This window comes from Lagenorhynchus albirostris, chromosome 8 (genome assembly GCF_949774975.1).
Source record: "Lagenorhynchus albirostris chromosome 8, mLagAlb1.1, whole genome shotgun sequence".
NCBI lineage: Eukaryota > Metazoa > Chordata > Mammalia > Artiodactyla > Delphinidae > Lagenorhynchus > Lagenorhynchus albirostris.
The window spans coordinates 56,312,827-56,331,630 of record NC_083102.1 but is presented as its reverse complement, the minus strand read 5'-3'; the positions used below and the strand labels follow the sequence as shown (position 1 = coordinate 56,331,630).

Genomic DNA, 18,804 nt, shown 5'->3' with positions numbered 1-18,804 from the left:
AATTTCAAATTTTTTAAAAGGTTTCATTGGACTTTAGAACTAATAATCTTTCCCAGTTCTCCTTTTCCCATTATTCTTCAACAGTTAGAGATAATAACTTCTGCTTTTCCTTTTCATCTTGCCTTTAAAGAGGTCATGCAATCAACAGTCTTTGTGGGGAGTTTTTAAAATGCAGGTTTCAGAGACAAATATTTACCTCTACAGGTAACCGGTACTAGAAGAGTCAGTACCTAGAAGCCTCTCTTCTTTGAAAAGGATTATCGCCCGATCAGGTTCTCTCTGTATTTCCCCTTTAGATTGTGAAATGTGGTTCAGGGTCTTTACAACTTTCCTTTCCTTCATAGCAGGTGCTTGTTCCGGGCTGAAGGTGGCCGTGCCATCACACATAGTCCATGGCATCAGGGGTCAGGCTCTCTACCTCCCCGTACACTATGGATTCCACACTCCGGCTTCAGACATCCAGATCATATGGCTGTTTGAGAGACCCCACACGATGCCCAAATACTTACTGGGCTCTGTGAACAAGTCTGTGGTTCCCGACTTGGAATACCAACACAAATTCACCATGATGCCACCCAATGCCTCCCTGCTCATCAACCCATTGCAGTTCACTGATGAAGGCAATTACATCGTGAAGGTCAACATTCAGGGAAATGGAACTGTGTCAGCTAGTCAGAAGATTCAAGTTACCGTTGATGGTAAGTCTGCTATAAGTGACATGGGCAGCTGAGTAGCACAGCAGTTAGCAATGGCTCAGGAGATTAGACTACCTGGGCTTTAGGTCCTGGCTCTGCAACTTTGGGCAAATTAACCCTCAGAGCCTCAGTGTCTCATGGCATGAATGACATTATCCACCTCATGAGGCTTTCTGAGGATTAAATAAGACATGCATGTAAAGTATATGCGCAGTGCCCAGCTAAAGGTAATCAAGCAGTAAGGAAAACATATTATTTGTTTGCCTGGAAACTATCAAGTATAAAGTTGCTGATATAATGAGGCAGAGAAAATTTTATTTCTCATTAACAGAATGTACCCTGGGAAGCGCCCCATTTTTGTCACATAAAGAATTTTTTTTTTATTTTGGTACACTGGGGAGGATGAAACTTGCTCAGTGACCATACTTAAGCAACAATAGAATTTGCTAGGCATGTCCTCTGAGGGAGAGTGGGGTTCAGCCAACTTTCAGACATTTATTTTCCTTATTGAGGTATGTAAGCAGCATACCTTAAATATACTACACCCAAAGCCCAACTTCTGATTTTTCCCCCCTAAACCTGTCTATTTAACAATATTCCTCTGTTTTAGCAAATAGCAACTTCATTCCATCAGTTGCTTAGGACAAAACCTTGCCATCACCCTTGACTCCCTCTTTCTCTCACACCCCACATCCAGTCCACAAGTTAATCCTGGCATCTTTACCTTCAAGATATGGACAGAAGTGAGTCACTTCTCACCACACCCACTACCGACCCACTCGACCCCACCATCAGCTCTGGCCTGAACTGTCCTAACAGCCTGGTCCACTATCCCCGTTTCTACCCCTGCCTTCTGCAGCTCAGAATCCTCCCATAGCTTCCTGTCTTACTCACAATCAAAGCCAAAGTGCTAGCGATGTCCCACAAGGCCCAGTGAGACCCCCCCAACATACCCAGTACCTCTCTGACCCCTTCCCACCTCTCTTCCCCTCACTCACTCTGTTCTGACCACACTGGCCTCCTCGCTCTTCCTAGAACAGGCCAAACACACTCACACCTCAGGGCCTTTGTACTTGACTGTTCACTCTACCTAGGTTGCTCTTCTCCTAGGTAATGGCACTATCCCCTATTTCCTTTCGGTCTCAGCCAAAGTGTCACTTTATCTGTAAAGGCTTTCCTGACCACCTTATGTAAAGTATACAGAGAGAGAGAGAGTTACTCTTTATCTTGAGTTCTGATTTATTCCATTCCTAACACTGGATGTATTGTATATTTTTATTTTTTTATTGTTTCTCTTCCTTGCCTAGAATACAAGGTCCATGGGAGCAGGCTTTGTATTTGCTGCTTTTTCCTCACTGCCTAAACCCCGATGCAGGCCATTTGTAGACACTCAGTAAATATGTGCACAGTAAATGAGTGGAAACTGGAGAGCTTGCAGGGGAACAAAGACACAGGATGTGGCAGCAGATGCCTAGAGAACAACTTTGGGGAGAGAAAAGGAGGACATTTTCATATTTTCATGAAATTCTCCTGGGTAGTATCTCGTCTCTCCTTCCAAACTTTTAATAGAACATCCATTACTTGTTAATATGTAGTACAGTTGGATCTGTTTATGGACATGCAGCCAAAAGTTCTTTCTAAAAAATTTTTTATTGAGGTATAGTTGATTTACAATATTATATTAATTACAGGTATACAATACAGTGATTCAAAAATTTTATAGATTATACTCCATTTACAGTTATTATAAAATATTGAATCTGTTCCCTGTGCTGTACAATATACCCTTGTAACTTATTTATTTTATACATAGTAGTTTGTACTTCTTATTAACCTACTCCTATATTGTGCCTTCCCCCTGCAACAAAAAGGTCTTGATAGGGGTTTAGGGCCTGTGTAAAAAATCTTCTTAGGAAACTTCCATATCTGAGATACACTGTTAAATGCAAGTGTATGATCACAGTACCAACGTCAATTCTAATAACTGGCTCTCCCATATGAGACCTTCAACATCATCTATTTGACTTATTCCATACCACATGTATTTCCATGCATGGGCACATTTGAAATATAAGCTTTTTCTACATAATAAAATGTACCAATTCATTTTTCTTTTTAAATCATAATAATGTAAACAAAAGCTGTTCCAAACCCTTTGTTCTTGCCAGGGAATATAAAGGGTTAAATTGAGCGGACCACTTGATTGCACCCATCTTGAGAAAGGCTGGAGCCTTCAGAACTACTCAGCACCCCTGCAAGTTACCTTTCAACCTCTTTTCTCCTTATCTTTCATTTTTTCCTGTCTTCTCTGGGCAGAAGGATTGGATCTGTTTGTGCTCTAATGCACATTTTCCAGTGTAAAAAAAATGTGAACCTGAGTCAAGACAAATTTACCTGAGAAGATGCATCAACCCCAATTAAAAGCTATTGTTGTTTTTTTTAACATCTTTATTGGAGTATAATTGCTTTACAATGGTGTGTTAGTTTCTGCTTTATAACAAAGTGAATCAGCTAACATATACATACATCCCCATATCTCTTCCCTCTCGCGTCTCCCTCCCGCCTCCCTATCCCACCCCTCTAGGTGGACGAAAAGCACCGACCTGATCTCCCTGTGCTATGCGGCTCCTTCCCACTAGCTATCTATTTTACATTTGGTAGTGTATATACGTCCATGCTACTCTCTCACTTCATCCCAGCTTACCCTTCCCCCTCCCCATGTCCTCAAGTCCATTCTCTATGTCTGCGTCTTTATTCCTGTCCTGCCCCTAGGTTCTTCAGAACCATTTTTTTTTTTTTTAGATTCCATATATATGTGTTAGCATACAGTATTTGTTTTTCTCTTTCTGACTTACTTCACTCTGTATGACAGTCTCTAGGTCCATCCACCTAGCTACAAATAACTCAGTTTCATTTCTTTTTATGGCCGAGTAATATTCCATTGTATATATGTGCCACATCTTCTTTATCCATTCATCTGTCAATGGATACTTGGGTTGCTTCCATGTCCTGGTATTGTAAATAGAGCTGCAGTGAACATTGTGGTACATGTCACTTTTTGAATTATGGTTTTCTCAGGGTATATGCCCAGTAGTGGGATTGCTGGGTCGTATGGTAGTTCTATTTTTAGTTTTTTGAGGAACCTCCATGCTGTTCTCCATAGTGGCTGTATCAATTTACATTCCCACAAACGGTGCAAGAGGGTTCCTTTTTCTCCATACCCTCTCCAGCATTTATTGTTTGTAGATTTTTTAATGATGGCCATTCTGACCCGTGTTAGGTGATACCTCATTGTAGTTTTGACTTGCATTTCTGTAATGATTAGTGATGTCGAGCATCCTTTCATGTGTTTGTTGGCAATCTGTATATCTTCTTTGGAGAAATGTCTATTTAGGTCTTCTGCCCATTTTTGGATTGGGTTGTTTGTTTTTTGATATTGAGCTGCATGAGCTGCTTGTATATTTTGGAGATTAATCCTTTGTCAGTTGCTTCATTTGCAAATATTTTCTCCCATTCTAAGGGTTGTCTTTTCTTCTTGTTTATGGTTTCCTTTGCTTTGCAAAAGCTTTTAAGTTTCATTAGGTCCCATTTGTTTATTTTTGTTTTTATTTCCCTTTCTCTAGGAAGTGGGTCAAAAAGGATCTTGCTGGATTTATGTCATGGAGTATTCTGCCTATGTTTTCCTCTAAGAGTTTTATAGTGTCTGGCCTTACATTTAGGTCTTTAATCCATTTTGAGTTTACTTTTGTGTATGGTGTTAGGGAGCGTTCTAATTTCATTCTTTTACATGTAGCTGTCTAGTTTTCCCAGCACCACTTATTGAAGAGTCTGTCTTTTCTCCGTTGTATATTCTTACCTCCTTTATCAAAGATAAGGTGACCATATGTACATGGTTTTATCTCAACCCCAATTAAAAGTTTGATAGGAAATTGAAAGCTAAACATTGGAGCCAATTTTCTGTTACTTATATATCATCTCATTCTCTGTGTGTCCTGTAATCATGCATAGAAGGAGATTATTTTAGGCTTTCGTTCGTTAAAGTGACTAACATGGTACAGTGACTAACATGGTTCAGTGACTAACATAACGCTGCAATATAAATGCACAGTAATTAAAACATGTAATTAGTTCACTTACATAGAAGGAAAAGTAAATGGTGCAAATGTGATTCTTTAAAACTTTCTCTCAATCCCCCCAAAGTATAATATATCTGAGCTTTGTGTTTTGCAGATGGGTGGGTAGGAATTTGCGCTCACCACATGTATCCCTGCCAGCTGCTCTTGGGATATTAGGACAAATCAAGAGAGGGGAATAACTACGTAAACTTTGCTTGTGAGAGTACACCCTTATGGTGTCGGGGGAAAGCACAATGAACAGGAAATAGGAAGCCGATATTCTCTACCACTAACTGCATTATCTATAAAGTAAAGGTTTCCATTAGAAAATCCTTGAAGAGTAACTTCTAGACTCAGTTATTTCTGCTATAAATGATATTTTTATATCATTTTGTGTTTGCCATGACTTTTTTATTTTCTTCTTTAATTACTTCCTGAACTGTCTACATTTATAAAGTGCAAAACGTTGGAATCATTTTCCTAGGATTTAATATTTGAAAGACCTCATAGACTTTTATTATAATTCTGTGGTGGCAAAAATCATTTCTATCTGTTCTGATGTTGCAGATCCTGTCACGAAACCAGTGGTGCAGACTCAGCCTTCCTCTGGGGCTGTGGAGTATGTGGGGAACATGACCCTGACATGCCTCGTGGAAGGGGGCACCCGGCTGGCTTACCAGTGGCTAAAAAATGGGAGGCCTGTCCACACCAGCTCCACCAACTCCTTTTCTCTCCAAAACAACAGCCTTCATATTGTTCCAGTGACCAAAGAAGACATTGGGAATTACAGTTGTCTGGTGAAGAACCCTATCAGTGAGATGGAAAGTGCCATCATTATGCCTACCATATATTGTAAGTTTTTTAAAATATATACATACACATGAGTTTTCTTCTGGGAATTTTTCATGAGAGGAGTCACAGAGAACATCACCAGATGTTGACACCAGATGTCATTTGGTTTTCACCATCATTGTAATGTAGTACTAGGTGCAATTATACTTCCTAGGTACTGTCTTGTCATGAAATATAGTTACTTGTACAACCCTGTTTCTTGAAAATCAAGTTGAGATATTGGCCAGGGGCCTTTTTGGATACATTCTCTGACTCAGTGCATGTGTGACCTTAATTCTAGTGGAAAGTAGGAACCTCAATTTCAAACCCAGAACCATGCAGAAGACACTGATTTATTCACCCCCGTGGAGGAAGAGCTGTTCATCATAAAATGGGAGAGGGATGTGCTCTGGAGCTGACTACAGGGAGAAAGAATGTTCCCGGGTTATGCATAGGAAATGCGGCCCAAGGCGTGGCTGTTCTCTCTGCCCATTTTCTCAGCTCCACTTCTAGAGGCAGGGTGCAGAGAGGATCACAGAGAAAGCATAATTATTCTGCAGTAAGCTATTCAGCTTCCCAGGGAATCCGTAATTATTTTGGCTTTCAATTCTCTCTGGTTCTTTTTTCTGTTGATGTAGTTGCTATCGTTATTTTTGTTTAATCTCATGTACAAGTTAAGTTCACCAAACTTTTCAGTTCATGTCATATTATCATCATCAACCCAAGCAAGATTTCTCTCTCTTAATTGTCTTATTTTTCCCCATCCCCTCTGCTCCATAGCACCACCTCCAATATGTTTAACATTGCATTCTAATTTCAGCTTCTCACAAGGTTTCTCAACCTCCACACTAATGACATTTTGGCTGGACAACTCTTTGTTGTGGGGGGTTGTCCTATGCATTATAGGATGTTTAATAGCATCCATGGCCCCTACCCACTACATACCAGTAGCACCCTCCCCTCAAGTTGTGACAACTAAAAATGTCTCTGGACGTTGCCATATGTCCCCTGAGTGTGGGGGAGAGGGACTGGTGTGTGCAAAATCTCCCCTAGTTGAACCAATGGCTTATCACATTGGGAAGTCATCTGATCAGTTACCATTATAGCTTAGTGCGTGGCCACAACAGCAGTATAACAAAATAAATAAGGCATGGCAAAGGAAAACTTCTCACTATGTGGCATGAGGGTGGAGGTTTCAGCTGGTTGAATCACAAGGGTAAAATTAAGCCTTGTAAATGTATCTACTCACTCATCAAATATATCTGCATAATGCTCAGAAAGGCCCTAAAACCTAGTGTTTAGGTGCTTAGGAGGTAGACCTACGTGGGAAATGGGTTCTGTCACTACCTATGTGACTTTAAGAAATCCCTTGACTTTTCTGAGCCTCATCTGTAAAATGGAGATGGTTAAAACTACCTCACCACATTAAATGAAATCAGTCCTCTCTGAAGAATAGTCAGTAGATGACACCAAGCAAGCATTCAGTAAATGGAAACTGTTTGTATTATTGATACATCTGTATTCTATTTTCTTCAATAGAAAATTGATAGTCTTCTTGAGGAAGTGTGTTATTAACTCTTTGGAAAAAAGCATATGTAGGTTTTTTCAACTAGATAAAGCTTAACAATAAAACCGAGCCACAGAATTGTGGCAGGAAAAGCAACTTCTGGGAAGTGGAGTACAGTGGTATGACACAGTTATACAATAACATTTGTTTAATTAAGCAAAATTAAGATAAAAATAGAACCATTGAATCTTAAAACTGGAAGCTATCCTATATTTTAGCAGAAGTAAGAAAATGTGACAGTGAAATGTATGAGAATGTCTTAGATACCATAGGAATGTATACAAAGGAGTATAGCTCCAGAACTCTGGAGCCAGAAATCCTGCTCCTACTGCCTTACCTCTCTTGTGCCTCAGTTTCTTCAACCATATAATGATGATAATGATAGTACCTACTTCACAGAGTTATTGTTTGGATTAAATCTGTTACTTTACGTAAATTGCTTAGAACAGTGATTGGCCCATAGTATATACTATATAACTGTTGGCCATTATTATTACTATAATATTATGAGTCTATGGGAATTCAGAGATGAAAACATTACTTCTAGCTGGAGAGAAGGCTTATTATAGAAAGTAACATTTGAGATGGACCTTGAACAATGGGTATGAATGGGGCAAGGGGCAATGTCTGTAAAAAACATTTCACACAATAGGGACAGCAGACACAGACACTAAGCAGAGGTCAAAGTATTTGGCAAATGGTCCAGTTTGGCTAGAGCGTAGGATACAATGAGGAATAGATAGAGGTTCCCCACTCCCTTCCATCAGAAAGTAGAGCGTTCCTATGAAACCTTGTGTAAACCGAAATGGTATAAAGTGAATAAGCAGTTGCCTTATGACATGTCTTGCTAATGGATGCACAAAATAAATCAAAATAAAGCACAGTTGCTCACAGACGCAGTTCAAAGCTATGGAGCCTTCATACGGAGATACTGAGTTTAGTTCCCCGGGAAGGGGCTTGGTGGCGCCACTTTCGCCTCTGGGGTGCCCACTGCCTCTAAAACGGCTCCTGCAAAACAAACACTGAACGCCAATTTTTGCTTTTCATCTTTTTTGTGAAAGCAAAAATCCTCTTCAGATTTCTTTCAGTCAGCTAAAACAGGTACTAATGTAGGTCTTTCATAAAAGCCAAGTGGCGTAATGCAAAGTTTTTGAAATCAGAGGATACCTGTATATTTGAGTCAGATTAGGGGGAACTTCGAATGCCAGGCATTACTTGGTAAACAATGAGGAAAATTATTTTTAAAGCAAATGTTCAAATTTTTTAAAAGACTACAGAATGTTTTATAAATAAATACACACATATTCTAGACTAAATCAAGAAATGTTTGTCAAGAGATCACATTTTTCAAAATGGATCACAAATGTCATGCAATTATAGAAAGAGTGTTTATAGGAAAGGGAAAAAGGAAGGTAGGATATATTTTATTAACCTATAATATAGAGAAAAACGTTACCAATTTTGAACTCCATACAGTGATTAAACATGTCTAAGAGCAATATGAAAGCATTTTTTTCTGAAAAATATTGTTCACACAGAAATAGAAAAAACTTCATACATTGATTGTGTAATTCACCTTTGGTGTAGGGGAACTCAAAGAGGATTAACTGCTAGTCCAACCTAGTTCAGAATTCAGTGTCTCAAAGATGAACAGAGAAACAGAAACAGAGGAAATTATCTTAAAGATTGCCAGAGAAGAAGGAAATTACAGTTTTTCACCAAAAAATACCAAAACACCACTCACTAGAAGCAACTTATATAAGATTTATTACAATCATTAGTTATATTGTGAAAAGATTCTGTCTGCCTTAAAGCACAAGGCAGAGAAATAGATTTACGAAGTGTAAACTGTGACTCTCTGCACGACTAGCATTGAATTGGAGTGAAAAATTTAGATTTGGCACCATCTATTATACATGTAGGCATATTCTTGACTGAATAAGATTATTCTGACATGAATTAAAACTTCCATTCAACTCCAGGTAGCACAGACCTAAGCATTCAAGGTACTTGAACACAGTGAAAGAAAATGTGAGCAGACAAATGGAATCGAATCTAGGGCTATATAGACACATCCTTACATTGTTCTTTATTATTTGGTCTAAATGGTTTACATTCACATAGAAAACGTACAAAATGCAAAACATGATATTAAACCAGCCAGATATCATCTACTGAATATTAATTTGGAGGAACCAGCATTCAATGTGGTAAGAGCAGAAGTAAGATTGTGTTGGAGCATTCTTTGTCCACTGAAGAAAACCTGATTTTATTTTGTTTCAACCATGGACTCTAGTAAATATCGTGTCCTTTGGAGAGTGTAGTGGATAGCACGGTGTTATGAGCCTAAGCTGTCCATTCAGACTGCCATCGTCACCCTGTACGTCAGTTTCCTCATCTCCTTATCTGCACTGTCTCGGTGTAAGGCTAATACCTATCTCTAGAGGGATGGGGAGGATTAAGTGAGATTTTATGTGTAAAGAAGGCAGCAAGTGGCACATAGGAAAAACTCAATAATGTTCGCTCTTTTGCTTTTCCTCTTTTTTTTTCTTTTTTTTTCCCTTGGAGCCCAAACTATGCTTACATAATTGGCAACATGACAGCAAGAAGTTGTGGAAAGCCTGGGTAATTTAGAAGATACCTGCAAAGAGAAAACTGAAAGAATACTTTGAAAAGAACTTTCTTCCCCAGACGTTACCATTATTTACCACATTTTATTTTTCTACATGAAAATATTTTCTTTACATGAATTCTTATTATTATCTATTTATCTCACCATCTATTTACCTATCTTTAAGCTCTAGCCATAGATGTAAATGAAAAATTCCTGGGGGAAATTGCATAAGCAATTACAGGTACATGAAAGTATCATTTGCATCTTGAAATACACTTTTGCTTTGCTATATAGTTTAGTTTTATCTGGCAAAGTGAAAATAAGATCTTTCTTTCAACATGTGCAAGTTCATGCCCTAATCTTATGATTATCACAGAATATGGTGATACACAGTGTGTAAAGTATTAAAATGGGGGGAAAACCATAATCACACCTGTAAATGTTAAATATTATGCTTTAAACTCCTAAATCCTCTTTCCTTTCCTGTGTTATTTGAAAGAATTAGAATATCCCCATCTGAATCAGTTCAGATTTTACAGGACATATCTTCTATTTACAGACTGAACTTTCTTCTTTGCACTCTTTTAGGCATAGTCTATGGAAATCTCACAGAGAAACACCTGTCATGAGTAAAGACTAATGACAGGTAGTAGAAAGAAGAACACTTGGAAAATTTTACAATGTGGGTTCCATTTCCACATTGTAAAGATTAATTATCTAGATGATTTAAGATTTTTTACTCTTACTCTGTGGTAATTCTGAATAGAATATTAATAATTTATTTTCTTGATTATTTTTGCATTCAAATGCAAGGACCTTCACTTGATCAACATCTCATCTTATTGATCTTATTCACTAATTCATTTATTCACTCATTCACTTATGGTTTGATTTGATTCAGAAATCAAACATCATGGTCTTGTTTGTGCTAAGCAGTTTTTACCCATGTAACATACAGAAACACAACCCAGATTCATTATTTTTTTTTACTGTCACAGTTTTAGCCATTTTGTTGTTTGTTTTTGTTTTGTTGGTTTTGGTTTGGGTTTGGGGTTACAAGAATTAAATAAAATATGTAATCTGAAGAACTGTCATTTACTCTATTGATACAGCATCAACATGCTTTCAATCTTTATTATTCCATGCAAACTGAGAATATGTGCCTTAGTTGATGTTCCCACTTCTCTTTCTTCACCTAGTTATACCCTCCTTTTCCTTCACAATATCATCTTCTCCAGAAAGGCTTACCTGCCCCCACCCTGGTCTCAGGTCTTCAGTGTCACTAAGAGGTTTGCTGTGCTCCTGCAGCACCCCACACACATCTCTCCCCTGGAACTCACTGCATTATGTTTCCTTTAGTCTCTTCCACTCGTAAGCACCTCAGGCCAAAATAGGAGCTCCGTGTTATTCATCTCTGTATCCCTAAGGCAATACTTGACACAGATTAAGAATTCAGTAGGGGTTTCTTGAATTTGCCTAAAATGGACCAGATTATCTTTCTTCATATCCCTTTCAGATTTAAGTGTTACTTGATGAAGCTGTAGGAAGGCTAAATTCCCATTATAACAGCTTCTTAGTTATAGTGCTCTGGCCCTTCATTGTTATGTTTTGCTTTGTTTTTGTTTTTTCTGACCTTTAGCAAAGTTCCTCAGTAATGTAGTAAATGTTATATTCCAATATTCCCCCGTAGAGGACCACATCATCATTGAGAATTTCAGCATGAATCACCTTTTCTATTTTCTTAAGGCGCTGTTTCTATGACAATTTTCTTCATGAAAGCAGGAATTATTTTTTATTTTGGCAGAAAAAGTATAACAAAATCAAGAGTGACTAGATATTTATGAGGTTATGATGTCATAACCTGGTATTGGCCTTGGTGGAATACAATGTCAAGCCAGTAATTCAGGCTAGTAGCTACTTGCAGTTCATGAAATGTGTATGCCTTCCAGCTCTGTTGTAAATAATAACCCAGTAACTGATGCATTTTGTGTGCAACATATGGCACTGCTGCAGGGAAGTGCTCTAAGTGATAAAAATTAAAGAAAAAAAGGTCATTCACAGTAAATACTTACCATCTGCTCCCAAGCAGGGTGGCAGACAGCATCATGATGGAAATTTAGGTACTGTTCCTGCCCAGCCATAAATTGTTAAAGAGAACAGATGATATGTATTTTACAAGTCACTCAGTAAACAGCCATTCCTGAGGCAAAGGGTTCACTTCTATTGGGAGTTCTCTGCCAAGGGCAAGAAACTGAACCACAGTCAAAATAGAATTATCCTTCTGCTTTCATCTTCAATGTCAGAGGCCACACTGGTTGAATCACTCCAAATGTCTTCAATTGGATTGCTCATTCCCATGAATAATATACTAGACTGCACTTCAAAGTAAAGGATGGTCAGCCTGATGTGCTAATGAGAAGGAAATAACATCATAGTATAGGAAGAAGAAAACATATTGTAAGCTGTAGGTAGAGTGTGATAGACAGATAGATAGATGATAGATGATAGATAGATGATAAGTAGATAGATGATAGATCAATCTGTGTGTGTGTGTGAGAGAGAGAGAGAGAGAGAGAGAGGGAGGGAGAGGGAGAGGTAGAGAAAAAAGGCTTAAAGATCATATACTGAAATATGGATATTCATTCTCTGAGATGAAAACAAGTGAGTTTTCATCTTCATCCTTCTCTGGAATTTTATGATTTTCTGCAGTGAACATGTATTTCTTATAAAATCAGATAAAATATGCTACATTTTAAGAAATCATGTCAGAAGCAAGGAACTTAAATTCTTCAAGGTGTTAGGTTCCAGGAACTGGAAGAGGTGCTTGTGTGGTGGCTGGGGGAGTTTGAGATATTTGATGCTGACTCCGAAGAGCCACATATAGCATATAATTAAGCAGACAGGAGAGAAAATATTATGCCAATCGTGAAACCCAATAAATGAGGAAGTAGCAAAATCAAAATAAACATGAGTATAGGGAAGAGGAACTAAGACAATCAGATTCCTTTCTTTAAAAACATGTTTTATTTTAAACTAGAGTGATCATTACATTAGATAATCAACCTTATTCACCAGCCTTGGCTCTAAATTACTGTGGGCTTTCTCTGCAAATGGAACCCACTCTCCAAAATGGAAGAATTACTACTTTTGAGAATATTCCATTATGTTGCAAGGTCCTAAAGCAATCCCAAATGGGAAGTTCCCCAAAAAGTTTTGAGTAATGTCAGCACACTTTGAAAGCAGTATTTCTCATTTTTATGTGTGTTAAATTGTCAAACAATTTGTTTTTATACTCACATTCTATAAACCCTGAAAACAAGTGGGAAGACAGAAAATACTGAATGACCACACTTCTCTTCCTTTTCAAGCCTGCCTCTCTGCTCTCAGACTTTAACCTTTGTGACAGACTCGGGGCTTTTGCTGCTCTAAACCTCTGTTGATTCCTCCCATTGGTTTCCTACTATGGGAACCATAACCAGTGCCCACCAGTCGGTGGCCTTTGCTTCCCTAATGTTCTATCAATGCTGACAACTTGAGGGAACCCTGCTGCTGCACTGGGTCTGAGATAATAGCAACAGGAACCAGTATACGACACCTCAGGTCTCCTCACAATGCCTAGAACAGTATCATGCACACACAGTAGCATCTCAATATTGATTTTGGTTGAATGAGTGAAAACAACTTTTCATTCCCATTACACAATATTATTCAGTGGAATTCAGAATAAGAGTGTTTTATTTTACAACAAACAGTTCTAAAGCAGAGGTTTTCCCCGAGACCGTATCACAGCCTGAAATGAGAAAACAGTATGACAGGGTTCTAGTTCAGTCACAGGAAAGAGGCATTCATTTCTCTTCACTTTAATGCTCCATCTCCAGTTCCTGATTACTTCGAATTTGAAGGTACTTCTATGTTTGCTTTCTGAAAGCAGGATCATCTCATGTATACATATTAGTATAAATCTACAGGGTTCCTTCAGATGCCTCTGTGTCTTTAGGAAGTAAATATGTGTAAAGTGTATGTCCTCTAGCTAAATATAATTTATTGTTTTGCACCTTCAGTTTCTGTTGTATCTTGGGAAATTTGTCTCTCCAATGGTAGATTGGTCAGAATATGCTCACATAATGGAGAACCATTCTGGGAATCTGCAAATTTGGGGTTGGCTTGCCAGTATCCAAAATAACTTTAGCATGGCATGAATCATGGTGTTTCAAAGGTAGCACAATTGGCAACCAGTCATCTAATCAATCTTTTTATAGTAAAGGTGAGGAAAGTGAGACCCCAGAAGTTTAAATGACTTTTGAAGAACACTTTACTAATCATTGACAAAATCGGGATTTAACCTCATTATCCTACTGTCTAATCACTACATTATATTATTCCACACAATGAGAGATGAACAGTCGTTACTTTTTTTTAAATCAGCACCTTTGAGATTAGGTTATTTATGAGCAATCCATCCATAGCCTTATCCAGTTTATAAATTCCTTGAGAATAGGAACTGTGTCTTACACATTTTTTATCTCTTACACATTTTTTATCTCTCACATATTAAATATATTATGTAACACTTAGTATCTCTCAAACAAGTATTTTTTGATTGATTACTTGATTAACTGAGTACAGAATTAATGTATAATTAGACAGTAATTTATTGTAGAACAAATAATACAGTTAGAAAACCAGAAATTATTTTGATATAGAAAGTTTATACCACTTAACAGTTTTTTTGGAGAGGTAATATGAATAATTAAATACATATATTTTATAGTCCCAGAGCTGCCATTTAATAGCTATGTGACCATGGGAAAATTAATTTTTTAAATATCTCTTCCTTCATGTTATAATGGGAATAATAACATTTACCTTATGCGGTTGCTTTAAAGATTAAATGTGGTTGTCTGCATAAGTACTTAAAGTGTCTTCAGATGGTGAATATCCAACAAATATTGGTTATCGTCAGCTGAAAAATGAGCACAATAATGCCTAAACCTTAAAGTTTTTAGAATATAAGTCAGGATATATACGAATGAGAGAGACCTATCTAGCTGGGGAATATTTTTTAAATCTCTTTTTATATGTTCTCTGAAGAAATCAGTGGGAAATGTGTCTTTATCTGCAGGCAATCTTGTGCCATAGAAATAGCAAGCTGCTACAGGAACATTGCAGTGTAAGGAAAAATACCAGGGGATATCCATGATTAAGTAGTTTATTGATGATCAATGAATATTTGTTGATGATAATGAAGATGTATTTTTTCCAAATGGAATCTATGCTTAGCTTGTGGGAGGAATTTTTTTAATTCTTTAAACTCTTAAAATGTCATGAAAGTATGGAATACTCCTATATCTTTTTACACAAATTTTTGTTCCATGTGATGTTCCACGTGAAACTGTGTAACATAAATATTTGCATGAACTGTCCCAGCCCTTAGAAGAAAAGTAGATAATACTCAAAGAAAGGTTGTCAAAGAGAAAATAGTGGCCATAATCTATTTTTTAAATGCTTTTAAGTACAACTGCAGTTTCAGAAAAATGGAATTTGTCTAACAAGATTGCAGATTTATCTATACATGACTCGAAAGCTTAGCACCACAATCATGATAACAGTGTCTATAAAATTATATCCTAAGTTTTAGGGCTTACACTATTTCAGATAAGTTCAATCACATCTCAAATTATTTCCATTTCCATGGATACCAGAATAAAACACTTTTAGGTCTTTATCATTTACTGGGAGTCTAAATGAAGATCTATCGGCCCACGTTTAACATGAGGACTTTCATGGAAAATAAAATGCTGCTAAGCTCTCCCAAACTCAAAAACTATGTTGTAATTATTTATGTCACCCCTTTATTTCTTTTTTCAATTAATGTAGATGGACCTTATGGACTTCAAGTTAATTCTGATAAAGGGCTAAAAGTAGGGGAAGTGTTCACTGTGGATATTGGAGAAGCGATCTTGTTTGATTGTTCTGCTGATTCTTATCCTCCCAACACCTACTCCTGGATCCGGAGGACAGACAATGTCACATATGTCATTAAGCACGGGCCTCGCTTGGAAGTTGCATCTGAGAAAATAGCCCAGAAGACAACTGACTATGTGTGCTGTGCTTACAACAATGTAACTGGAAGGCAAGACGAAACTCATTTCACCATCATCATCACTTCTGTAGGTGAGTGTGATGTAAAAGGCAGGGATCCCAATGAAACACAAATGCACGATAGCCTTCCTCTACTCCTATTTTATACCTGTGTGGAAGAGAATATCATTGTGGGATTGTTCATATACTCTAAGAAACTCTTTCCTGAGTTAACTAAGCCATGGTTTCTAAGAGTCAAAGAAAGAAAACCCAAAGAATAATGGAGAGAGAATTCAATTGCTAGCTCCGAGGGGCTATAAAGAAAAAGGGAATTCAATAAATTACTTCTAAATGTATATTCTTGCTTTCCTGATTTTACAAACAGGAATATAAGAGAAGAGGTTATTCATTTAAAAGTTTTATATCTACTGTTGCATTAGGTCAGATGAATACATCTCCATGAAATCTGGTTTTCCTATCTGGCTCCCTTCTCACTGTCCTTCACAGGCTTCCCTTCTTCTTTCACCATTTAAAACCTGAAATCTGAAATCTGTGGGTGTTCACAATAGGGGTCTCAACACCTTGGAAACTACACAATTTTGTAAGTCTGTGAAATTTGGCATTTTCTAGAAGTCATCTGATTTTCAGAAAGGTCATCAATCCAAGTAGTTAAGAATCACTGTCTAAAATATTTATGTCCACCAAATTCCCAACTTTCTGAGCCTTCTCTTTTCTCTCTACAGTATGATTTCATTCTTCTGTATGATTTCATTCACTCCCGTGGTTTCATGTGACACTGGTACATCCCAAATCTTTATCTTTAAAGATCTAAAACTGTATTCCCAGTTACCTTCTAAATGTCTCTACTTTCAAGTGCCAGAGGCAGCATACTGTTTCAATATATCAAAAATGAAACATCTTCTTTTCCCCCAAATTGCCATTCTTTCTGTATTCCCTGTTTAAATGAATGGTCTTAGTATCTACCAACCTTAGCCAGAAAGCTAAACCCCATCCCAGACTTTTTTCTCTTGCTTATTGCCCTGCCTAACATCCAGTCATCGAGTTTCCTTTCTTTCTATCTCTCAAGCCCATTCTCTTCTCTCCTTCTCCCTTCTCCCTTTTTCTCCCCTCCTCCTCCTCTTCCTCCTCCCCTTCTGCTTTCTCCTCTGCTTCCACCTTCTTCTTCTTTTGCTCTGTCCTCTACTGCTACTACTGCTACTGCTACTGTCAAGTCCTTCTTAGACTCTTCTTTGCATGCAGACGAAGACAAGCCAGATTCCACCTGGGGACAACCTGGGGACAGGCTTGGACAGGAAGTGGTGGTCAGGGTTTCTATGATTGGTAGAGGAACAAGTTTGCAAAAGGCGCCGCTCATTAATACCTTCTGCATTGGTGTCTTCTCTTTCTCTGTCTTTACAGCCCTGCTGCCTAGAATAGGGCCTGTTACATAGACAGAGTCAGTACATGTTTCTTTAATATATAAAGCAAGAATATAATCCTTGGAATTCTTAGGCCAAATTTTGCAGTACTTGGCCTTTGGGCCATGTGCATCAAAATCACCTGGGGAGGTCTAATAATGTATTTTCATTAAGATACCTCAGACCTATCAGATCAGGACCTGGCAGCTAGGATCTTGGATCTGATTATTTAGCAAGCACAACTGTGACACCCACTTGTTTAAGGTGGGTTTTTTTTTCTCCATAGCCTTTTGAATTTAATTTAAAACTCTTAACGAGCCATTGAGAATGATAAGACTATTAAAAATTTACAGATTGATAAATATATGGTAGGTGGGGCCTTCCCAAGACTCCATGAAGTTGAGGGTATTCATATTTGCAAAATCATTTCAGTACATTAGAATTTACATACTGGCATGGTGAGATTTTGTTTTTTATCACATGAAGAAAATACCACACTCTCTAGAAGAGTGATATCCAGTGGAACTTTCTGCAATGAAGGAAATGTTTGATGTCTGCTCTATCCAGTATGGTAGTCCCTAGCCTCATTTGACTTTAGAGCACTTAAAATATGGTTTATGCCACTGAGGAACTGAAGCTTTTATTTCATTTTATCTGTATTAACTTTAAATTAAATGTAAATAGCCACATATGTCTAGTGGCTACCATATTGGATGATGCAGCTCTAGAATTTTTACCTGAATTATGCTTCACTTAGGCAGTAGTTAATAACATATTTCCTTTATAGGTCCCCAAAGCATGTATGTGTTCAGGGTTATATAAATCAGGCACTCATTCATTCATTATTTAACACCTATTATGGGCCAAATACTCGGGTAAACATTGAAAATGCCATTTAAAAAAAATAATTCCTGCTAACAAGATGCTCACAACTTCATATGGATGGCAGGCATGTATGTAAACAGCTAGCATTCTTTGCTTTCTATTTTACTAAATTTTTAATATGATTTAATGAGCTTTTTACCTCAGTGGTTAACTGAAACATAATTTTGAAACACACCATAATTAAGTATATAAAATAACTTTGTGGCAATCTGGATGTTACCATAGACTTGTTCCTCATGCTCACTGCAAGTGAAAACATGGCTATACTATGTAGGTGTATACTGCAGTGAAGCCTTTCTTACTACCTAAACTTTCTCCATTAATATTTAGCCAAGATATTGTCATAGTATCAGAAGCCCCAATATTTGATTAAGATCTTATTACCAAGGTCCAAAGACAGCTACAGTCTTAATATCAAATAATTACCTTTTGTAAAATCTAAAAAACCTGTTTGACCAGTACAAAGACCAGACATTTGTTATTATTGTAAATAAGAAGAGCAGGTGCTTATTTTTCAGAAGGATTCAATGTTGTCAACATTCATAACCTCTTTGTGGCTTTTAGAGCTGTTTTCCAGTCCCCAAATGTCCACAGATCT

General features: G+C 37.5%; 1 protein-coding gene across 4 annotated transcripts in view; it reads left to right on the top strand.

The window, feature by feature from the left end:
• The first annotated feature begins 304 nt into the window (after positions 1–304).
• The window catches only part of HEPACAM2 (HEPACAM family member 2), a 33,784-nt gene continuing 15,284 nt past the window's right edge, over positions 305–18,804 (top strand). For all 4 annotated transcript variants that reach the window (XR_009541829.1, XM_060156085.1, XM_060156083.1 and 1 more), the window contains exons 1-3: positions 305–698; positions 5,378–5,662; positions 15,700–15,996. Coding sequence is in view for 3 of the 4 variants with exons in the window: in XM_060156085.1 (XP_060012068.1) it covers positions 305–698; positions 5,378–5,662; positions 15,700–15,996 (976 nt within the window). In the remaining variant the exon portion in view is untranslated. The remainder of the gene's footprint in view (positions 699–5,377; positions 5,663–15,699; positions 15,997–18,804) is intronic.